General features: G+C 46.0%; 1 protein-coding gene across 1 annotated transcript in view; it reads left to right on the top strand.

Annotated features, from left to right (window-relative positions):
- Positions 1–18158, top strand: part of LOC146194729 (uncharacterized) — a 45724-nt gene extending 27566 nt beyond the window's left edge. The window contains exons 6-9 of the mRNA XM_084596627.1: positions 4805–4874; positions 5249–5285; positions 6015–6078; positions 17985–18158. Coding sequence (XP_084452753.1) covers positions 4805–4874; positions 5249–5285; positions 6015–6078; positions 17985–18158 — 345 coding nt within the window. The remainder of the gene's footprint in view (positions 1–4804; positions 4875–5248; positions 5286–6014; positions 6079–17984) is intronic.
- The last annotated feature ends 5724 nt before the right edge of the window (positions 18159–23882 follow it).

Raw genomic sequence — 23882 nt, 5'->3', positions numbered from 1 at the left:
TACTTCTTCCGCTAGTGCCTGCAGAACGCCGGCGAAGGGCGGATTCCAATCTTGGCTACCACTCACAGTGTTGTTTCTGCCAGGGAACTTACGTGACTTTAGGTGGCTTTTGGAGCGGGATTTTTTTTTTTTGCCTAAACGAGACCGGCTGCAACGATGGGGCACATGCGGACATCGCAGTGCCTCAACTGCCCATTTCAGGAATCTAATTGTCACATGGCCCAACAATGCGTTGCTGCTTGTGTTTTTTGGAGGACAGTTCACGTCGGGCGTCCGAAGTCTTGCCGTCAATCGATTTCGCATAAATGGTACATATCCGCGCGGTCGCTTTGCACTATTACTAATTGTACATGGCGCTTTCGCGTTATGGCGCAATCGTTGTGAGGTTACCGCCTCAAGCCGGCACCGACGTGCTCTTTTCAAGGTCGTGGCGCGTATGCAAAAGGAGATAGTAAGTTTTCTGGCTGAGGAACTTTTCTACCTTGGGGAACGAAAGTTCCTTCGCCAATGGTCTTGCCCTTTTGCTTCCGTGTGGGATGGACGCATCCGGGTGGATTTCAGTCCACCTTGGTAGTTGTTATATAATGTAAATATTTATAATTCACAGCTGTATACATCCCAGAACACACGCGCAGTACACATTGTGCATGCGATTGCTGTAAAGTTTTGCACCTATATTTACAGGTCGAAGTATTGTACACTATGTATAATTTCATTTGCATTGTCATTCGAAATTGTATATATCATCATTCCTAGCTTCCAATTCGTTTCTGCAATGCAAATAGTGAAGTTTAATGTATTCTTTCGACATGAGGGATGTTATGTGCGGTGTCTCCTGTTTTTAATCATGTGCGCGTTCATTTTTAGTCATTTATCATCACACATGTCAATATATAATGTCTAATAAAACGTTTTCCAAACACGCCTACTCTGAGTGTAAGAACAAAAAAAGTACTTTCATTGTGATCTAGATAAATTTGAAACAAAAAACCTCCGAGATAAAGCGTAGAAACCGCACTGGAGAAAGACGCAAACTTAAGTGTTGCTGTGTTGTCCGCGAGACGTGTCAGCGGGATTCCTCAAGTGAGAGATACTGGATGTTTCCTTTCCTGTAAACCACTTATTAATTCGAAAGTCTTGCCTCGACGTTGTCGACAAAAGGTTGTCAGCAGAGGTGTGACGCTTTTGAGAGCGATAGATAAAAATAAATTAATAATCCTTGTCTTCAACGGGAATCGAATCTGTATCCCTTGGATCCCCAGCTCAGCGCTTTACCATCTGCGCCACGCACCGTTTTTTTTTCTTTATTGCATGAATTGGTACAAATGCATCAGTAAAAGATCGTGGTTGCCATGCCCCTTGGCTGACAACCGCGTCTAATGGACTTTCATTACCACAAGTTCGCCCATCAGAGTCAAGACCTCCTCCGCAGCGTCTTGCTGCTTCAAAATGTCTTTTAGTTTATACACTTGTTCAACAAAATAATCACATACAGATCGCACATCGACATCACAGTGTCTATAAGCCATCCTACTCCTCCAAATACTGTGAAGGCCCAATAGCATGATGAGGTCATACTGAAAATCATCATTAACAGTTGTCAAGTACCGAATTCCACGTGGCGCCACGCCCCGTACCGCGAAACGCTGTTCACAATTCTACTTGTCTAGCGTCAGGATGATAGCGGGATTCCACGAGTGACAGATACTGCACCTTCCTTTCATTTCCTTTAAACGAATGATAGAACGCCGGTAAATATTGATGCGTTCAATGAAATGATGGTTGTGTTCGACAAGGGGCACGCGATGTACCGTCATGACAGGTCATGACATTGCCAGGCGATTCAGGCGTTGCGTCAAGAGGGCGCTGGGTCTACCCATCTCCTCCTCAGCGGACCGCCTGTCAGAAATATGAGTGCATAATAGCTGGACGAAACTTACTGAAGAGGCAAGAATCGTCCAATATGATAGATTAAGTAGGACAAGCACAGGTCGAACCATCTTAGAATGGGTGGGCCGAAAAACATATAGGAGCACAGCCGACAAGATTGCCCAAACCCAATGTCGTGAAAACATTATCGTCCCTCCTCTCCTCCGCCTCTGCCCTTTCTGTGGAGAGGTGGCTGACACCATTTCCATGGTCTGGGAATACCATAACCCCTTCCCCTACCGGAGAGGACTGGGAGGAGGCCCTGCTCGGCTGCCTGGATCTAGCGGCACAACAAGCACTGGTCCAGCGAGCTCGTGTGGTGGCCCATGCAAAATGGAGTCCCGGAATAAGGAACTCCACCTAGTATTGTAAGGGGAGCGGCCCACTAGAGGTGGCTCCCCAAGCTACCTCTCTTTGTGTAATAAATGCTTTCCGCCACCACCATCCTCCGCAATATGCACCCAGAATACCATAAGGAGAGATGGGAAAAGAGAGCAGAAGCGCTGGTTAATAGAGCAAAAGAATTAAGATTAAAAGAAGTCGCCTACATAGACGCTGCAAGCGGTCGATTGGGGCGGAAGTCGCCACGGTAGTCGATGGTAGCGGGGCACTGTAGTAGGGGCGCACCAGTCGTCTCCGCCACCATCCGGAGCAGAAACATAGACGCGGCTGAAGAGGTCGCAATAGCGCTTGCTTGCGTCGGAACGAAGGCTAGCTTGATCTTTAGCGACCGTAAAACTGCTATCTGGAATATCAGAGAAGGCCGGGTCTTGCAAGAAGCCGCCCAAACTCTATCGCCTGGAGCTGAAATCGATCGCAAGATCACGCTAATTTGGGTCTCAGCACACGTGTCCGTTCCCGGCAACGAGGCGGCCCATGATTTAGCCCTAGATCTCTACTTGCGGCAAACGCGGAGCCACCCTACTGCCAGGAGATGGACGAACGTTTGAAAACCTATAAAAATATCGTCGAATAAGATAGATTAGAAAGACGCCACCGGATCCTAGCTTAAATAATAAAGATCCATAGCTTGGCAGCGATTATAAGTCGGAAACTTCCCAAACCCTTTCTATTTGTTTCACACCGAGATAGATGAGAGAAAAAAATGATACATGTAAAGCCTGAGAAGCGAGGGGGACCCTCGACCATATACTTAGGGAATGCCTTAAATCTCCGGGCGCTAGGGACAACATTATTGGTAGAGACGCCTAGTAGACCCTGCTGCGAAGCGGCGTCCCCGCTAACCAGCAAAAGAGCCGTCCACCTGGCGGCTGAGGCCACGAATAACCAACCAATGTATTTTCGGCAGTCATTAGTCGCGGAGGTTCCAGCCCCCTTTCTTCAGGGCTGCGTGCGAGGTGCTTAGAGTAGCGGGTGTCATAAATGGGTGGAAACAGTTTTAATCAATCAATCATGCATATACGGAGCTGACCCCACTGGGCGTCCGATCCAGGCGTCGACGCGATGTCTTTCATTTGCCACTTCCTCGAACGCCACAGAACACAGAAAACACGGAGAACAAGAGGTCTAGGAGGCGTTAGTATTGCAAGCATCAGCGGCGTTTGAAATTGATTTACAGGGTTCAAAAAGGCCCAATATTTATCACAATTCTCCGCAGACACATGAACCTAGCCGCAAAGGAAGAGAGAAAATTTGGAGGACGCTTAAGCTTCGCCTTCAAGAGTGGAACGCGATGGCGTTATTGCACCTCATTCGCACCGCCCACTCATTCGCTCGGTATTCTCTTGAGTGACACAGACATAGTTTTCATACTCAACACTTCTAAGTGCACTCTACAACTTTTTAACACACGCGTCTCAAAGGCGAACGCGCAAGGCCCTGCAATACAACACCCGTCGACTTGCCAATGAGTGTAAGACAATGCGCTACGGCGCAGCAATCACTGATGAGGCGCCCCGCGTCAGACTTTGCACTCACGAATCACGCGGTGAGCGCCGAGCAACGCAGCGTTCGGCGCGGCAACAAAACGTGCGCCTGAGAAAGCGGAACGAACCAGAGAACTCGGTGTCTCGGAGAGAGAAAGCCGGGCAGCGACGCGCCATGAAGGCGACCGCGATCATGGGGCTGACGTCTTGATGGGATCGTCCTCTATCTCGCTTGGGAGCACCACGCAGAAGCATGATTCCTCGCAAGCAGCTCGGCACACATCGCAGGGCCCCGCCGGGGTCTATAGCGATAGTATACGTCGGCTACCTACTGCTATAGGCCAGATGTCGGTGGCGTCTTCTCCTTGCTCGATTTGGATGCAGCCCACCGCGCAAGATATTTCACTGCGAGGATTTCGCAGTGGAAGTCAACTACCTGGAGGTCGGAAAGCAGGCGCAGCTTTCTTGTCATCCACAGCTGCTCGGACTACCGTGCAGCGAAGGGGAAGCGAGAATGCGCCTTTGGTGGCAGGGAGCAGAAGCGGAAACACGAGACGCGGCATACGCGCTTCCGGTCAAATTCCCCGACTTCGGCGAAGCAAATATTGTTGCTCCATGGAGCGATCCGGGAGCCACACCGGATCCCAATCTGCCATTGGAACAGCCAGCTCTCACTCCCAATCTGCCATTGGAATACAACAGCCCCAAACGGAGCAGAAAAGCCTGATCCGGATCATTAACCACTGCGCCACCGAAGCGGGCAACAGCCCGGCAACATCGCTATTTGTGGCCTTGAAGCTGTCTCACTGGTATCGCAAATATTGAACTTTAAAATACGTACGTGCTGTCTTCAGCTAATCAATAAATAGCAGTTTTTCTGCCATATACAAGTGGGTCAAGTGCGTTGCATCATTTTCTTCTTTTCAGTGATTCTCCTCGTCCTCCTCTTAGAGCTCGTCTCACAGACCTTATAATTTTTTTGTCTGCAGATTTATAACATGGTACCTTACAGCGTTGCAAAAGCTGCCCTGGACCACCTCACACGAAATGCCGCCTTCGGTGAGTGTCTGCTCAGCGCAGTCAGTGTAAATAAAGCAAAGCAATTATAAAGAATTTGGGCTAGCACAACGTAGACATCAGCAGCATTCGTGGAAAGAAACAACAATATAGTTTTAAATACCAAGACAACTGTACATCTTAGACACAGAACCCGGCTGTCCCACTCCCTTTTTCAATATCTCGGACTTATTGCTGAAGGTTATGTTTGCATTTACCCTTTCCGCTTACTTGTTGAAAACGGTCTTATGATACCCACATCTACAATTTCATGACCGCTTTTCACTATTATTAGGCATGCAAGTTGAGTGAAGTAATGGGCGCTTGTAAAGTCCCTCCGAGTAAGCCGCCATTTTGACCCCTTGCTTTGATTTCAGAGAATGCCCCGCATGGAGTTCGTGTGAATGCTGTCAAGTAAGTGAAGCCGTTTTGCTTCTACCTCTGTGAACGCTGCAGACGTGCGAGTGCTTGAACTGCGGCATCTGACGAAGGAAAAGCGCAGGTTGACAGTTGGGCGAGTGCTAATAATTCCAGATTGCAGGAGGGCGAATGCCGTTAAAAGGGGGCTACCATTTACATGCGAGCGAAAACTGGGAGCAGTTTTGTTCCTATGGGTACTGTAGATCTCAGTACTAACTTCCAGTCATTCATTGAGACTCGACGTTATTGGTGTAGATACACAAAACTGACCTTGCAACAAAATTTATATGTCACATATTATGATTGCCGGTTGAGACTAACGCAATTGCCAACATGGACTTTCGCAGCGTCAATATCCGAGATAGCTTGTAGCACAAAAAGCTTGAAACACTTCTTGCCGCAATAATATTTTCGTTAGGATAGAAACTTAAGGCACGAACTAATAAGGTGACAAAGCCGATTTGTTTCACCATAGCCAGGAAGCTCTCCGCCGAAACACGCCATAAATATGTGCCGAAGGCGGATCGCAAGTACTGGCTTTCTTTCTTCGAAATGCTCTACGTTGTAGATGAAGGTAACTTTGGCTGCTGTGCATAAAGCAAGACGTTTCATGTGCTGCTTTTCTTGGTGTTTAATTCTAAAGAACTCAGGACACGAGGATAAGATAACGATGCTGTGTCCGTGACTTCTGTTGATTCCCGTGGATGTCACTCCTTTCTGCAGCCCAGGTGTCATCGCTACAAACATAGGCCGTCCTGCTGGCGTATCTGACGAGACGCAGAGAGAGGTGCGTGCTTACAGTTCACCACTTTCGCATCGAGGAGGAAATATTCGGGGGAGAGCTAGGTACCGCCTTGTGGGTATTACGCGATGGCGTGGTTGAGTGTCTACTGTGGTCTTTGCATATCGCTCCACGAAAATGCAGCCTGTGTTATTCCTAATTTATTTACTTATTTTTATTATTTTAAATTTATTATTACGTTCTTTCATTTAGCACATGACAGACAAGGTCTCTTTTTATTAAGCGAGTTGAAGGAAAGGGCTCGATATTCTGAAGTTGCGTGTCTTATTTCAAAACTTGTTCGGTTCACATCCTACTGCACCAGCCTTCCTTTTAGCGTAAGTTTTACTTCACACTCATATGTTTCATATCGGTGGTTAAATGATAATGCTGTGTTATGATCGCAATGTATCTGATATTTTAATCATTTTCAATTTCGGATGACGTTGCGGCACTCTTGATCAATGCAGATTTTCTCAACACAACTCTGACATCAGCTACAATTCAAGGTTGTCCCTTCAACAGGACCCTTTAAACTCTTGTAGTAATAGAGCCTAACAAAAGGGACACTGAGCCCATGCTGCTACTCCTTACCGGTATGCTGTGGTGGCAGGAATGAAATGTGCTGCAAATGCATTAAGTCCGGAAATATCCATGTGCGACTCTGTTGTACGAGCAAAACAGTAGATATAAAAGCGTTTTGCGCTTATAAACATGAATCCGGACTACAAAGTTGTGCGACCACCACTGTGTTGTTGGCAGCTGCCATGAAAAATACCATCATCGTTAAGAACGACCTGCACAGGCACCTCAACACCATCGACAGCAGGGACATACGTATGGGTGGAAGGTCTTTTATCCTGCTGCTCAAAAATATTGTACAATATGAAGCACGTTCTTAGGCGAAAGCGTTTATAGGTAAGTGCGTCTGCGGAGGGTGTCACACCGGTATTGTCAAGAAATGAATTAACTGGCGAGTAAAAGAAGGCAATGTAGGGTGTAAAAAAATGTCTGTGCAAAATGATGCGAATGTAGAGTAATCATTATATTAATTAGGGTCAAAAAGTTAATTACACATCAAAATAGCTAAGGACGTCGATACACTTCGCAGAAGTCAAAACAGCGACTGGCGACGAAAGTGAGTGAAATACGTCAGAACTGTACAAAAAATGCGGGAAACAGAAAGAAAGGGGCAAACAAGTGAAAGTCGAGAGGAAAAGAAGGCAGTTAGTGAAACAGCTGCAAATGAGTGCAAAGAGTCGCAGGAAGGCTTTCACCTTACCGCAATTGCAAGATATCTCATCATCATCATCATCAGCCTGACTATACCCACTGTAGGGTGAATGCCTCTTCCATATTTCTCCATATTAATTCGGTTCTGTGCTAGCTGCATCCACTTGACCCCTGTGAACTTCTTAATCTCATCTGCCCACCTAACTTTCTGCCGCCCCCTGCTACGCTTTCATTCCCTTGGAATCCAGTTTGTTACCCTAAGCGACCATCGGTTATCCTCTCTTCGCACTACATGTTCTGCCCATGTCCATTTCTTCTTTTTAATTTCCGCTAGAATGTCGGTAACATGAGTTATTTCTCTGACCCATTCTGGACCCTTCCTATCTCTGAATAATACCCCTACCAGTTTTCGTTCTGTAGCCCTCTGGGTTGTCCTCCACTTAAATAGAACTCTCTTGGTTAGCCTCCACGTTTCAGCCCCATAGGTGAGTACAGGTAAGATGCAACTGTTGTATACTTTCCCCTTGAACGATACCGGTAAGCTGCTAGTCATAATCTGCGAGTGCTTGCCAAATTCGCTCTATCCCAATCTTAATCTTCTTGTTATTTCCTTCTCATGGTCCGGATCTGCGGTTACTTCCTGTCCTAAGTAGACGTATTCGCCTACTACTTCCAGTACTTCGCTACCTAATGTAAACTGCTGTCCCTTCCCGAGGCTGTTGAACATTATCTTAGTCTTCTGGATATTGATTTTGAAGCCTACCTTTCTACATTTCTTGTCTGGGTCATCAATCATTATTTGCAGTTCATCCCCCGAGTTTCGTAGCAACGCAATGTCATCAGAAAATCGTATATTACTTAGGTATTCTACATCTACCCTTATCCCTAACTGCTCCCATTACAAGTCTCTGAATACATCCTCTAAACAAGCTGTGAATAGTATTGGAGAGATTGTGTCTCCTTGTCTAACTCCTTTCTTTATGGGAATTTTGTTACTTTCTTTATGCAGAACTATGGTTGCTGTGCAGCCACTATATATTTCTTCCAGCACTTTCACGTACGGCTCGTCTACCCCCTGATTTCGCAATGCCTGCATCACCGCTGAAATTTCAACTGAGTCAAATGCTTTTTCGTAATCAATGAATGCTATGTATAAGGGCTGGTTATATTCTGAGCATTTTTCTATCACCTGATTGGTGGTATGAATATGATCGATAGTAGAGTACCGTTTCCAAAAGCTTGCTTGATCCTTTGCTTGATTGCAATCTAAGGCTGTCCAGATTCTATTAGCGATTACCTTAGTAAATACCTTATACGTAAGAGACGGTAAGGTGATTGGCCTGTAATTTTTAAGGTCCTTAGAGTCCCCTTTCTTATGAATGAGGATAATGTTTGCATTCTTCCATGGTTCCGGTGCCATCGTTGACACCAGGCACTGCGTACACAGGGTGGTCAGTTTTTCTAGCACGATATCCCCCCCGTCCTTCAACAAATCTGTAGTTATCTGATCTTCTCCAGCTGTTTTCCCTCTTTTCATAGCTTTTAATGCTTTCTTGACCTCGCCCCTCGCCACTAGTGGAACGTCTGACATGGAAGATGTCTAACTGCTTCTAAAGATTTGTTTACTGGAAGAGTCTTCCTGTTTGTCTGCTTCGGTTAAAACAGTTGGCATCACGTCTGAACGGCTCATGAAGCTGCGGTTCAACACAAATACCGGAGCGACTTCTCTTTCTCTGAGTTTAAATACATTGAAACTGGACAACGGGGTGTGGTTTAGTAGATATACTGAGGGGGTCGGTGGCATAAGGAGCTTGAACAGGTTATGCTCCTTGTCCGACGTAGCTTTTATGCCGGCGGTAGCTTACTAGAAAATATTCTTCACAGTGAAATCATTTTTATTAGTTTCAAGCTGGTAGGGGAGCCGATACTTTCTTTTGCCATCTTTCAAAGCATATGTGAAACTGGTAGCGTGTGAACTGAAGAGCAGTATAATGTGTGCTCATACATGCTGAGTACAGCGGCAACTATCGTAAGTAACACGGGGAGCTTCACAGCGCCCGACTAGGTGCACGACATAGCTCAGAGAAAACACTCTCTCTGGAGCGCTTACTGACATAAAGAGTGCGTAAAGAGTGAAATATAAAAATGTAACAAGCCAAGAATCAAGCAATTAGTGTGAAAAATATAGCAGGGCCTTTATTTTACAGTTTCTTCCTGTTTTCTTAGCTGTTGTAGCTCGTAATATGAGTTATCCGATCTGTTTGTTGTTGACCCAACACTGGCTTGTTAACACGTTTAGAAGGTTTTTTGGGCGTCATTACCGCCGTTACTTCGTTGATCACATGCGACCATATTATGCCATGTATTAATGCGTCAAATACATCTGCGTGGAGTGAGCAATGCGTGTATCCTAGGAGGAAAATAATCAAACATTGAAAAATGCTGATAACCTGGTGTGCCTCAAGCAAAGCCGATGCTTACGCTAGGTTTAACATATGTTTGGCGACACCTGATGGTCTGCACGTAGCTTGAGTACATTTAGAGGGCTATGGGGTCGCTACGAATGGAAGTGCTATACTGGAAGGTCTAGTGCAGTTATGAAAATGACGCGATTCCCAGCGGCTGCTGTTACAATTGGCGTGTTCCGAGCATCCGTCCGGAGGAGGTTACCTTCCTCCGCGAATATGGAGAGGTAGTTTCAATGCGAGATGCGACCGAGGTTCGTATTTTGTTTCATGAAATCCACCGGACGAACTACATGTATTGCCTTGAATGATTCGGAAAACTGTTCAGGCTAGCAGTTCGCAATACGAATTTAGCGGTTCGTGAGGCCAGCTGTGGCTCAGAAGGTCCTTCGAAGAATAGAAAAAGCAAAACTGGATTTATTTTTATCTAAAAGCTCTTATTGTTTTCTTTAAAATCATCATTAAGGTATACCTCAAGGCTTTACCAGCTCCCATTTTTTATTCTTCCAGTGGCTCGGGCTGCCCCTAGAACGCAGTATAACTCAGGCCTACGTTGATTCATAACTGTCCCTTTGTTAAATAGTCCGATTACCTAATCATGGACAAATGTGATGTAAAACGTTTAATCGGGCAGGGCTATTTTGCGTCTCTTAAAGCTGCAGGTGACGCTAATGCCTTGTAACCACTCAAAGACGGTTTTTACCAGGTTAAGCGCTGTTCTGTCTCTGTGACCGGGAGAGAAGGAACGATTAAAAACGCAAAAGGCATATTTAAGCTAGGGCCAATGGTGAAGGTCACAAAAGGCAGAAAAACTGACAGATATTGGTGGGCGGGAAACCATTTCGATGCAAGCAGGTAAGCGAACTATTTAAGTCATGGCACTGTGAATGAAGATGCCAGCGGCCTCCGCTGGCCACACTACCAGGGGAAGATTCCGCGAAATGGCGCTGTATTTATTTCTTGTAAGGGCACGTATCGGGAAGAGTTTAGCTGCTGATAACACTTCGGGATATGAATACATGAAAAAAAAAAACAGCTTTGAGCACCGCGTGAAATCATTCACATTCCAAAATAAATGTGCGTGAAGGCAATGAGAGTAAGGCCCAAAGTACTAGCTAGAGAACTAGCTATATTGTATCTAAAACAAGCAGGTAATTGGCTACTAAAGTAAACTTTAAAAACGTTAGACGTACGCTTAAGCTTAGCCTTAACAGTTGACATGAAGAGCCTTTAATACCGTCTTTTCATTGTGCGAACTTTTAAAAAATTCTTTTTTATATCATTTCATTTTTATCATTAAGTAATAGTGTAAAATCAGTGCATATCCAAAAACATTGACTGTGGTTTAGCTCTGGTTAAAACGGGCTGAACTGCGTTAGCAATAGCTCCATGGCTGCGCTTATGGTTCAGCATGTAGTGTACCTCATGGTGTAGCTAGAGATGTTAAAGCGGGGCTTTATATGTGGGCTGGAAGGAGCTTCCAACTTGCGTCTCTCGTTTCACATGGGACGGTTATGTCAGATTCAGCCTGCCAGGACCCTGGCATTAAGGTTCACCCTGTAGGCCACTAAGGCACGTTCAAACGGCTTGGTTAAAGCCGTATTTGGCTCGGCTGTGGCTCAAGGTCAAACGTGGCCCTTCCGGGGACTACGCGACGGGCTGAAACCTGACGCATTATTGCTAACGCAATAAAAACATTTGTAAAGCCGGAACTGCATGGAGCGTTTTTCGCGAGCGAAAAACGTGACGCGCGGCCGCGTTGCCGCCGACGCGCGAGCACCCGCACGAGAAAAATTGAGCGGCGGTGCGGCGGTGTCGCGCCGCGTTTTCCGGGTTGCCAGACCACATAACTCCCAACGAGGTGAGTTATCTCTGTTACCGCATATATATTATGCCCTTTAAATTACAGGACACTACAATAAAAACAATCATCATGTAATTATACAGCGACATTTCCTCCAAAGTGTATTTATCAAACTTAATTTCGAACAGCAACATTCCGTGCGAAACACTACGCGCGAACGAACACGATACGTGAAGCACGTGGCTCCTTGGACGCGCGCACCAGCTTTACCAAGGCACGGCCGGTCTCGAGGGAGAGAGTGCGCGAGAAGAGAAGCGCTCTCTCCTTCGAGACCGGCCGTGACCGAGGAAACAAAGTTCCGCCGAAAAGATTCCGCCGAGATGCGCGGAGAGCAGAGCCATCTGTCGGCAAACCAAAAAACCAAAATGACACGTGACTGCACGCTGATTGGTGGACGCCGGCCTTGACGTCAGTGGACGCGCCGCGCGAGGCGTTTTTTTCTACGAAGCGTAGAACCACGCGGCGGCGCGATTTCATAGTGGGAGCTCGTGGGAACGCGTCAGAATGACGCGCGCGTCCCACCATCGCGCGGCAATCGCGCCCTAAATCGCGCCATGCGGTTCCGGCTTAAGTCACACGCACCGCAACGCCTTCATTAAGTGACCCTAGTAACAATCTTGGTGTTAACGACTCTTTGCAGCCTATGTGTTGCGTACTCGTCTGGCATGCAGATAAACTATGTTTAACCCAATGGGTACAAATTTACTTCATAAGATATACTTCGGAGCTTTTTCTTGAATACGAGTTTTTTGAAGTTCCCGGACAAGACCACGTGGTTGGCACGCCATACCGCTGTGGACCAGTCAGGTTCTCTCTTCATGAATACGTCCGACACGCTGGAGTCGACAACTACTAATACGATGGCAATGGGTTTTCAACCAAACTGGCAGTGTACGCTTGGCGTAAAAAGGTGGAAGGGAGCAGCAGTTTACGGTAGATCTTGATGATTTGGAAGTTTTGAGGAAATATAAACAGTCGGGGTAGGTAGTGAGCATAAACATTAACATCAAGGTGAAATAATAGATTCCACAAGAGTGGCGCCGAATTTGTTCCGCAACAGCTAGCTCTAAGGCGAAGAAAAGTTTGTCAATATATAGACACTACATAACGGCGACATTTTACCATTTTTTTCAGCTGCAAAGAAAAGCGGAAGCTTATGTAACTACTCTAATAAGAGCACAGTGAGCCACGAAAAAGATATCTCTTAGGCTGATTGAGGAAGATTTGAGAATCATTGAGAACCAAAGAGTTGAGAGTTGAGATTCATTGCTGAACAGCAAAGACAATGCGGTTCAGAAAACAAACATAAATTATCAGCCGGATTATACCCACTGCATAGTGCATTCCTCTTCCATATTACCACAATTAACCCAGTCCTGTGCTACGTGCGCTAACGTAACCTTTGCGATCTTCTTAACCTTATCGCCCACCTAACTTTCTGCCGCCCCCTGCTAAGCTTTGTTTCCCTTGTAATCCATTTTGTTACCCTAAGCGACCATCGATTGTCCTGTCTAGGCACTACATGCCCTGCCCACGCCCATTTCGTCCTCTTGAGCTCCGCTAAAATGTCATTCACTCGAGCTGTTTTTCTGACCCACTCTGCGCTCTTCCTATCTCTTAGCATTACCCCTACTATTTTTCGTTCCATAGTCTTCTGCGTTGTCCTCAACTTAAGTACAATCCTTTTCGTTTGCCTCCACGTTTCTGCACCATAGATGAGCACAGGTGAGATGCAAAAGTTGTATACTTTCCTCTTGAGCGATACTGGTAAGCTGCTAGTCATAATCTGCGAATACTTGCCAAATGCGCTCCATCCCAACATTATTCTCCTAGTTATTTCCCTTTCATGGTCTAGATCTGCTGTTACTACCCGTGCTAAGTAGACGTATTCGCCTACTCCATTCAGTGCATCACTACCTATTGTGAACTGTCGTTCCTTCCCGAGGCTCTTGAACATTATTTTAGTCTTCTGCATGTTGATTTTAGGCCTATATTTCTCTTTTTCCTACCTTGGTCATCAGGCATTCAGTGCAGTTCATCCTCTTAGTTACTTAGCAAGGCAATCTCATTAGCAAATCGCAGATAACTGAGGTATGCTCCACCGAGGAATGTGATGAGGGGCTAGTTGGTAAGGCATTACACGGAAGACATAAACCAAGATAGGAGACATTGCACAGAAAACAGGCAGACAGGGCAAGCGTAGTTTCTTTGTCCTGCCTTCTGCGTAGTTTTCAGTATAACCCTTCATCAACTCTTATTTGTAACTGCCTCCATTCCGAATCTCTGCATACTTCCTCTAGGCAAGCTGTTAATAGTATTTTGGTGGTCAGAAAAAAAAAACATGAATTCATGCAACCCAGATGGAAATATGGAAATACAAACCCATTGCAGTGCTGGGCATATGCAGTAACAAAAAGATAACATATCGCCTTTAAGACAGACTCCGTGCGTCACATGTTTCTGTATGTTTTTGAGTTTTTATGTTTCACTGTTATGCACTAAAATGAATTTATTGGTTTTTCAAAACCTGTATGTAATGCCGGTAAAGGGCCTTTAAGGTGCGGGAGCAAAAAACAACACAAAACGCAGATGGGAGGATGTAGCAAGAACTGCGAGATGATGAGGTGGCTGGAATTGGCACACGAGAGGAAGAGTTGATTAGTAGGATGCTGGAGTGCCTTTTATCCTATAGTTGACGTCGATAGGCTGGTGAAAGAAATTTTGACAGTGACCTTATGGACTAGAAAAATATTGAAACGTGCTAGATGAATCGAAAGTCGCATTAGCAATAAGTTTAACTGTCTGCTTCGCTGTGCTTTCGGAACGATCTTGACTTGAGTTCGTGAAGAATGGGATATAAAAGCTTGTTTTACAGAATGCTTGCCTGAACCATACACGCTGTTTGCATTCATTGTAGCGAGGATTAAAATGAAAAGAACGGTGCACCGCAGATAGGTTAAAATGATCATGTATTGTTTAACGTCCTGTGGCGCTCATAAACGTATTTCTTTAAATCCGGCGATTATTTGATGCTAAGAGTAATTATGCAATGCATGTATTTACTTCGAGCGAATTGTGCTGAACTCTACAGTAGTTTAAGAAAGAATTTATCTCGTTTCGTGCATCAGTGTTACTTTTTCGTGTCCCTATGTAACGACAGATTGCTTTTGGCTCGAGTGGCAGAGATAAATAATGATGCAGGCTAGTAAAAATCACGAGAAAAAGTGAGGAAAAGCGCTGGTCAAACATTTGCTTTTCCTCCATGTTGTCTTCTAGCACAGTTTCAAGTAGCTATTCAAGGTACGCTTTAAAATAGGCCGGTGGAGTTTACTTGAGCTATTACTGTACGTATTTATTTATGGCGCTGAGTTTGCCACACGGCATAAAAGATGGTGGTAGAGATACATAAATGTGTGGAGTGCAGCCATGTGCAAGAAGTCACACAAACTGCGTGCATAAATGTTCATTATTTGTAAGTGGAAATGAGAGTCATTAGTTGGTGAAAGTCCAGCGTTTTGTAGAATGGGGTTGCGCATATGCGAAGTTCCTTGACCTGTCCACATTAGTTGCCGGACAGTGGTGTCGCTAACGGGTTCTTTGCAGTTTGGGCATTTGTCAGGAACCGGAAATGTAGGACTTTGCCTCCGGTGTCGAATTGCGGGGTTAAGGCTCACTCCGACTCTCAGCCGTCTCAGAGACACCTCCTCCACCCTTGTTAGATTGGGGGAAGGGGGTATGTACACAGGGGAATTAGAGCACGTGTACGTTGCCGGAGGGATGCTGATGATGTCAAATGGGTCAGAAGTGGATCCGGTGGCAAGGAATCATCTGCTGCATGAGGAAGCACATATGCGGCAATGGTAGTCACATTTGTGTTGTCTTGAACCCAGTGCATGTTTATAGTCACTGGGTAACGGTAACAAGCAGCATGTATAGTATGTGCGACCCTAAGAGTGCCATGGACTTTCTTTAAATGCTTTAGGGCTTCTTTGGAGTGAGTCATTATGTGTAATTGTTTACACATAGGGTCGGCAGGTAACGCTTCTATGGCGTTTAAGATAGCTTGCAGTTCGAAAGAAAGAGTTGATTTCGTATTGGTAAGGTAGGTTAGAGTGGTGTTCAGGTGAGGGTGAGTTGAGCTTATAAAAGCAACTGAACCACCTGTTAGGGTTACGGCTGCATCTGTGCAAATAATTCATTAGGTGTTGCGCAAGAAGTTATTGGGAATGATTATGAGAACTACGAATTCTTGGTGAGTAGAGGCTTATTAGAAGCAAGGTGGTAGTAGTCCCATGGAGGTAGCTGGTTCTCGCATTCAAGACGAAGGGAAGCTGTCGTTGGGCTCTTAATTCTGCCAACGTGTTAAGGTGGGCGTACTCCTGAAGTAAACGGATAGGAGTTGATTGAGGCTGCCCAGTAATGACCCGCATGGCCTTGTGGTTGAGTGCCTTGAGTTTGGACCATTGCCGTTTTGTCAGTTTCTGAAGCTGTGACTGGTATAGAAGCCGCGGTTGAAAGACAGCACGAACAAGTCGGCGAGCGGTATCTGATCGGGTACCACCAGAACGATTTGCAATTTTTCGAATAAGTCCAAGTGTGTTCATGGCACTTTTGCGCACATCTGATAACCAAACTGTGCCTTTTCTTGAAGAATGTACATGGCACCCCGACACCTTTGTATATTCCATTTCATGGAGGGGTGTGCTATCAATTGGTTAGCACGAAGAGATTTGCTTTCAACGTTCCGTGGCCGGCCTTATTGCTCACATGGACGCAGCATGTTTTGGTAAAGTTGAGGGATAGGCCTTTGTCGTTTGAGAAATTTTTGAAGGAGATTCATGGCCGATGTGCAGCTCCGGCTGATGTGCAGCTCGATGATATTAGTACTGTACTTAGTTAGTCTATCTTTCACCCAAACAACTGGTGGTTGCTATATATACCGTAGCCTCACGTTCTCTTTTCCAGATGATCTGCCGTGGTCTGCACAGCTTGTTAACTGCGTTCAAATTAAATGCCAAAGTACGAAGAAGGGATGTTTAGCGGCCTTTCCTTAGCAGCGAACATCGCATGAGTCCCCCACAGCCACGAGGCTCTGCTGCTTCGATTAGGTTGTTTTTCATTTTCTCTCAACCCCGCAGCCTAGAAATACCACTGTCAAGTTGTAAGCGCACCTGTCGAGCTTATAAAATCAATTGAGTTCTTAATTTGTGCTTCTGGCGACTGTAGTCATGGCTCTCTTATTTTAACTGCTTACTGTCCCATATTGATAGATCTATAATTTGCCTGTACATCGCTCTTGTTTTGCTTTGCTTCAGTCTAAGCGAGTAATGTGTTTTTGAACACAAGCATGATCATGTTATTATGCCTCTTTAGGTAAATAGCGCGGACTTTCGTGTGTCAACTGATAAAAAGTTGTGCTAAACATCAGCCCCCACCCTTCATTACTTTTTTCAACTCTGCAGAATCTTGCATAACACTACCGAGTGAGTTGGCAACATCTGAAATGAAGATCATAAAATACTATAGTGTGCACAGCCCACTACTCACTGTTACATGTCGGGCGCATCATTTCAACACTTTCGTTCCTTGATCAGATTGCGTACGAGTAATAATGCGTAACTGTAGTTAAGCCAGGATGGAACTATCTTCAACGAGCTAGAAGGAAAGTACCTCTGTAATCACAGCCGCGTACTTGATGGCTGTCAAGCTACGCCTCTCACTTGACCTGGCTCGAACTGGTTCGATGCATTCTATGAAGAACTACTAGCATCCACAAACAACATATTTGATGTAAAAATATGGTTGGATTTGAAGGCACACAGGTATGATCTAATAGTAATACGATCATCTTCTCTTGTTTTCTGCGCCTTGGCTCCTTGTTGTTACGAGCAGGTTGTTTATGTTAGCAATGGTTGTTTATTTCTTTCTGATAACCTCTTCAAGACCCGTTCGTATATTGTATTTTCTCAGTTAGGCATATCAAATGCTTAGTTTTAACGGCCATATTTACGCATGTGTTCTCGCCACCATGTGAACTATATGTTATTGTAGCCATTGCTTCAATGTAAAGGTTCTGTATGCCCCCCTGCTTGGGCTTCATACGAGGGCCTGCAGTACTGAAAAAAATTAATATGAAATATGTTCTTTTAACTATAGGGCGCGAGGGAGTGAGAGAGAAAGATAGGAGATGAGAGGGAGAATAAAACGAAAAGCCACGCACGCTATACCTATAGGCAATGCCCGGCTGGTTGTCATGGGGTGAGACTTCACAAATAGGAGCAGAAAACGTATTCTCCATGCGAACGTGTAATTTTCTTTTTCTGTCGCCGGCATGATTCTCGATTGTGCAGTACTTGGCGTCGACGGGCCGACTGGGCCATGCCATGGGCCGTGTGGGGACTCCGGAGGAAGTGGCCCGCTGCATCGCTTTCCTGGCGTCGGAAGACGCTTCCTTCGTCACAGGTGCCACATTGCCCGTGGATGGTGGCATGCTTCTCCTGTATTGTCTGTCGCGAGGCTTATAAAAGGGTTTGATAATTGGAGTCGTGATGTTAAAAATAAAGCTGGAGGCAGCAATCGCAAGCCGCCTGAGTGGCGGAAAGCAAAAACAAAATGTAGGTGGCTTAGCTTTGGTTAACCCTGGAGGGAAGCAAAAGATTCATGTACATGGCTACGCTCATTGCCAAGACTGGATCAAATACACTGTGCGCTTCTCCAAACGTAAAGCCCGTTCTTCATCGGTCTTTTCGGCACGTCGCCTATTCAGGGCATCATTTCAATGTGCCTTCTTCGCGTTCCGACGTGCTAATGTAAAGGGTGTTCATCCTCCATCTCTGGCAGTGTTTTAGCCTAGGCAGGAGTTCGGGGGCTCTTATTTATACACGTATCGCCCCTCTAGCGCCCTCTACTTCCACGTCACAGTGATGTCACTTCATGTGACCTTGACCTTGACAGTGCTCACGGACCACTTGTCACAAAGTTACATGGCGACCACCAGGTCATGTCACCTTGACCTTGACAGTGACCATGACAGTGATCAGGGGCTACTTGGCGGCCTACGTGACTATGCCATCTAGTCGCATGGGTTGCACAAGGCTTACACAGAAGCTTGACTTTTAAGTCTCCCTCAAGGTGAAAAACGTGCATACCCGACGCCTCGATCTACCTGGCGTAGTGAAGCTTTTGCTTCAAAGGTAAACAGTAAATGTTTCCTTGCTCTGTGGCCTGTGTTGCTTTGCGTAGGAACGATTTGACTTCAACGATTCAGTGAGGCCTCATGTATGTCAGCCTTAGAGTTCACGCTGTAATTTAATTGGGTGCTAGACCCGAAATGGTGCAATACTTTGCTAGTTTGAAATGGTTTATATTACAATGCTTAAAATGTAACAACATGACTGAACTTGTATGCGGCGTTTCCGGCGGTTCGCTGGCAACACTCAGTGCATGTGACGGTACAAAATTTGCGAACGTGTGAAAACTTGAACGCCTTAATGTTAAGTAGCAATGCGTCTTTATGTAGCTAGCACCATTCGCGAGCGCTGAGAAGTGCTAGGAAGTGTTTCTTATGCGATCTTCCCGATTCCGCTTAATTTATTAATCACCACTGCAAAAAGTGTTCCCGCTGACTCCAGCCTTCTTAAAGCTGACAAAGATATAGGATATGATGCAAAAAGGCAGATTTTAGGATATATATATATATATATATATATATATATATATATATATATATATATATATATATATATATATATATATATATATATATATATATCAGTCGAAGAAAGCTACAGAAAAGTGTCAAAAATATAATATACTTTGTAGTTTTGTCGTAAAAGTCCGAATTTTCTGTAGTTCGGCTGTACTTGCTTGTGGCACTGAGGGTTTTTTTCTGTTGTACTTTTCTGTAGCCTGTAGTACTTTCCTGCTGAAACTACAAAAAACTCACTGTTTCTAAATACATTTCTGCTGTCACAACAGGCTAACTGTCAAACATCGCCCAGAAATTCTGTCACAACAACACAAAATGTTCGGTCGTTTTAGTGCGTAGCACTACTAGTCTCAATCACGGATTTCGCCGATGTCTGCCCGAAGCCGCTCACTCTCTCTTTCTCTTCGTGAACTTGAAGTGGAGAAATAGAAGGTGGCTTCGAGCGCATCGCGCGGTTCAGCATTGAGGAGGCGGAGATGCCGCACAACTGTAGCAGAAGCCGCCACACTCTCTCTTTCTGTCCATCCGTCTCTGGGAACTTGAAGAGCAGGAAGGGAAAGGGGCGATGCCCACATCATGCGACTTAACACTGAGGGGGCGGTGCGACCGCATAGATGCAGACAGTTAGAGAATAAGACAGAGAGGGGCGTGTCAGTAGCGGACATGGCAGCCGCCACTGGGCAGCGTTGTACAAGCGTGTGTAACTCACGCTAAGTCGTGTGTCGATCGCGTATCGTCAACTTCGGCATCTCTTTCCTCGCATCAGTCACTTCGCAGCCTTCACAGACAGCAGACGTGCATGCGCGGTGCTTCCTGAACCACAGCTCCGAATCGTTCGCTGCGTCGTGAAGCCTGGGGGGGGGGGGGGGGGGGTGATGGGCTCGACTTGTCCGGAATTTGGACAGTTGGTGCCAAACCGACTGAATTATGGAAAGAGAGGTCGGTTGCTGCAGGAAAAAGTTTTTGCGCTTGTTTACAAGCTAACATCTCTTTCGGAGAAGTGTCTAGGTCGCGCGCACGTGTTCCCGGCGACAGCCCGTTGTCCCTTGTTTTGTGGTCCAGGCGCCGCCTGCGCAACCCCCTGCGGTCCGGAATCAGCCGGTGCCTCTTTTGCGGTCGCGCAATCGCTGCTGCCCGCTTCGGTCAGACGACACTGATCGCGTACCTCTGCCTTGGAAAACGGCGACTGTGTCAAAAGTATTGGGGCGACAGAACCGGGGAGCCGGAGGCTCATAAATCGACAGTCGGCGAAGACGCGGCCGTTTGGACGCTCATGGTCATGCAGAGCTGACAGCAAGTTGACAGCAGACGAGCATAGATCGCCTTCCTCGGCTCCGAAGAATTTCTATTCCAAGGGGTGATGATACATCACTCGACCAGCGTCGTGGTGGGATAACCGGCGAGAGTGTGAAGGCGACGCCTTATCGGGGGAAGGGTTTGGTCAACCAATGTGATTGATTAATTAGGACACAGAAAAATTTCTTCTTGCAGTTCGGAAGATTTCAAATGTGATGTCAAGGAATTCTTGAACCATATTGATCCTCGATCTTGATCCTGACTCGTAAATATGTAAATTATGTCTATCTCGTCTAATATCGGTCAATCGGCTGTATCCTATTCTGCACTTCGTTGGGGAACCGAGAAAGTTCGGAGACCATCACAAAGTACGAACCATCACATCCTGCGTTTATTATCAAAGCAAAACAAAGTATAACAAAGTGTATAATGCATGAAAGGTATAGCGGGTATAAGCGGTGCTACGCACCTACTTCGTAGTTGATTAACTAGGCAAATCAGCCGTAATTGTTTCCGACCATCGGACCTCTCGGAATTGGGCGGGAGGTGTGGAAAATAGTTTACTTCACAAATAGGACTTTTTTATATATGTTCACAGATTAGTATTTTTGCTTATTAGGTAACCACAAGAGAAACCACAAAGCGAAGAAAGCAAAAGCCGTCAACACAAGAGATTCGTCAAAAAAGCATTCCATAAACTGGGCATCTTTCTCAAAGGTGCCAGTAGGGGACACAGAAAGACAATGGGGCTCTCGGTTTTTCTCTCAATGACATTATTCAGCAGCATGAGTTTTGAATTCTTTACTACAGCCTAGTTAAAATAAATATCGATACAAGTATAGGCAAATGTATATGGCACAAAGCCTACATTCACACAGGGCAGTTCATGAAGGCGGTTTTGAAAGGTGGGGTTGTAAGGAGGTTTATCATTTACCATCGACAAGAGCATAGTGCTATCACTTATGATGCACATTTAAAAAAATCAGATTCAGGCACGTTTTATGCAATCAATTTCATTCTGAAAGAATTCGGGTTTTCTAAACCCGTGGCTTGTTAGAACTATGTTCAGTTTTTGTCAACCATCGCCAAAACATCCTCGCTCGTTTGTTTCAGAAACATGACGTTTTGTTCCAAAAAATGTCGGCAGGTATCTCTGTTAAACAGATTGTAATGCGAAAGCACTGTTTTTCTTCTTCCCATACCTTATTATTATAATAATAATATTGATAATGGCTCTAATTAATTATTTAAAATACATCATCCCTTTTGTCCCTTGCACAGCTTTTCTCGATGCAATATCCTAAGGCACCATTCTTTTTACAATATGCCAAATAGTTTATTTTAAAGCGCCGGCATAATTCATACATATCCTTACGCTCTATGCTATGGTACCATTCTTTTTTGGCCGCGTAGCTGGTTACGAGGGACAGCGGCGGCGCCAACGATTACGTTACTAGTTACTAGTTCCTGTTTGACTGCGCCGACAATCATGCACATCTTTCCTTGACGCTCTATCCTATGGTTCTATTCTGTTTGGCTTCGGAGCTGGTTACGATGTACAACGGCTACGCCAAGAAACGCAGGTAAAGGCGCCAAATTGGGGGGGGGGGGGGGTGAATGGATGAAAACATTTGGTGGAGCCGTGAAATAATATTTTTTGCAAGAACTGAGACGGCTCCTGATTACGGGTGGTGGCCGGTAGTTCGTGCCTCATGGAGACCGCTTCAGCCCAGCCGACCAGTCTCTTTTCGAAAGCCGGTTCCAAGCTGGAGACCGCGATCTCCCAACCCTCGTTCTCCGTAAGGCCCCATTTGGTCAATGGTTAAACCTCTGGGTGTCTGAAGATAATATGTTCGAATGTAGCTCTCGAGGCCCCGCAAAGGAAACAACATTTGGAATTATGACTAGACGGGGAGAAGAGTGCCAGCAGTGCTAGGGAGAGAAAAGTGCGGGCTTGGAGGTGTCTCCATGTTATTTGCTGTGTTTAGTTAAGTAGGGATGTGGGGGAAGGTAGTGAAGTCTTTCAGACCGGAAGTGTAGTGTAATGTCGCTGTACGTAGTCAGACGATTTCTGGCGCTGTCTAGGTTCTCGGTATCTGTTGTTTGGTTGACGTATTCTCGAGCAGCACAATGGGCCACCTCGTTACCTCGGTTGCCCGAATAAGCTGGTACTCAGAAAAGTTTTATGGGTTGGGGTGGTTGTAAGTTGATACTTAAGATTTTGTGGTTGGTTAGTTGGTTGGTTCACAGGAACGGAAAGGCGCAGTATCTGTCACACTTGCTTCTGTGGACACCTAACCGCGCCGTAAGTGAAGGGAGGAAGGTGGGAGTGAAAGTGGATAGAGAGGAAGAGGAGCCGTAGTAGAGGGCTACGGGGTAATTTCGACCACCTGGGGATCTTGCGCTTACATCGCACAGCACACGGACGCCTCTTCGTTTCGCCTCCATGAGATGCAGTATGTGGATGGCCTCGGGCGAAATTTTGTATGGCAGTTTTAGAATCGCTGAGGATAGGTTGGTTGGTTGGTTTGTGGGGTTTAACGTCCCAAAGCAACTCAGGCTATGAGAGACGCCGTAGTGGAGGACTCCGGAAATTTCGACCACCTGGGGTTCTTTAACGTGCACTGACATCGCACAGCACACGGGCGCCTTGCTTTTCGCCTCCATCGAAAAGCGGCCGCCGAGGCCGGGATTCGATCCCGCGTCCTTGGGAACAGTAGTCGAGCGCCGTAACCACTGCGCCACCCCGGCGGGTGAATCGCTGAGGATAAGGGTGGCAGCGAAATAGACTATCGCGATGGCATGAGGAGTAAGCGGCTGTCAATCACCTCTAGGTGTGGCATTTCTGATGTGGCCACGTTTACGTTCTCGTTGAGGTTAACGCGCCAATTTGTAAGGTGGTCTGAGTTCGGACCGCGTTACGAAGATCGCGAAAGCGATCTTAGTTGCCGATTTCAGTTTCCACGTTACATGGGGGTTATTGAGGCTAATGAGATAGAGAGGTCCCAATTATAGCGATGGCATGGGCACGGCAATGAAGTAGCATCCGTGTGCTGTGCGATGTCAGCGCACGTTAAAGATCCCCAGGTGGTCGAAATTGCTCCATAGCCCTCCACTACGACTCCTCTTTCTCTCTTCCCACTTTCACTCCCGCCGTCCTCTCTTCCCTTACGAAGAGGCGTCCGTGTGCTGTGCGATGTCAGCGCACGTTTAAGATCCCCAGGTGGTCGAAATTACTCCGTAG

This window comes from Amblyomma maculatum, chromosome 3, assembly GCF_055883805.1.
Source record: "Amblyomma maculatum isolate TAMU_Amacu chromosome 3, ASM5588380v1, whole genome shotgun sequence".
NCBI classification, from domain to species: Eukaryota; Metazoa; Arthropoda; class Arachnida; order Ixodida; family Ixodidae; genus Amblyomma; species Amblyomma maculatum.
The sequence above is the reverse complement of the archived record's forward strand: the minus strand, read 5'-3'. Positions and strand labels throughout refer to the sequence as shown.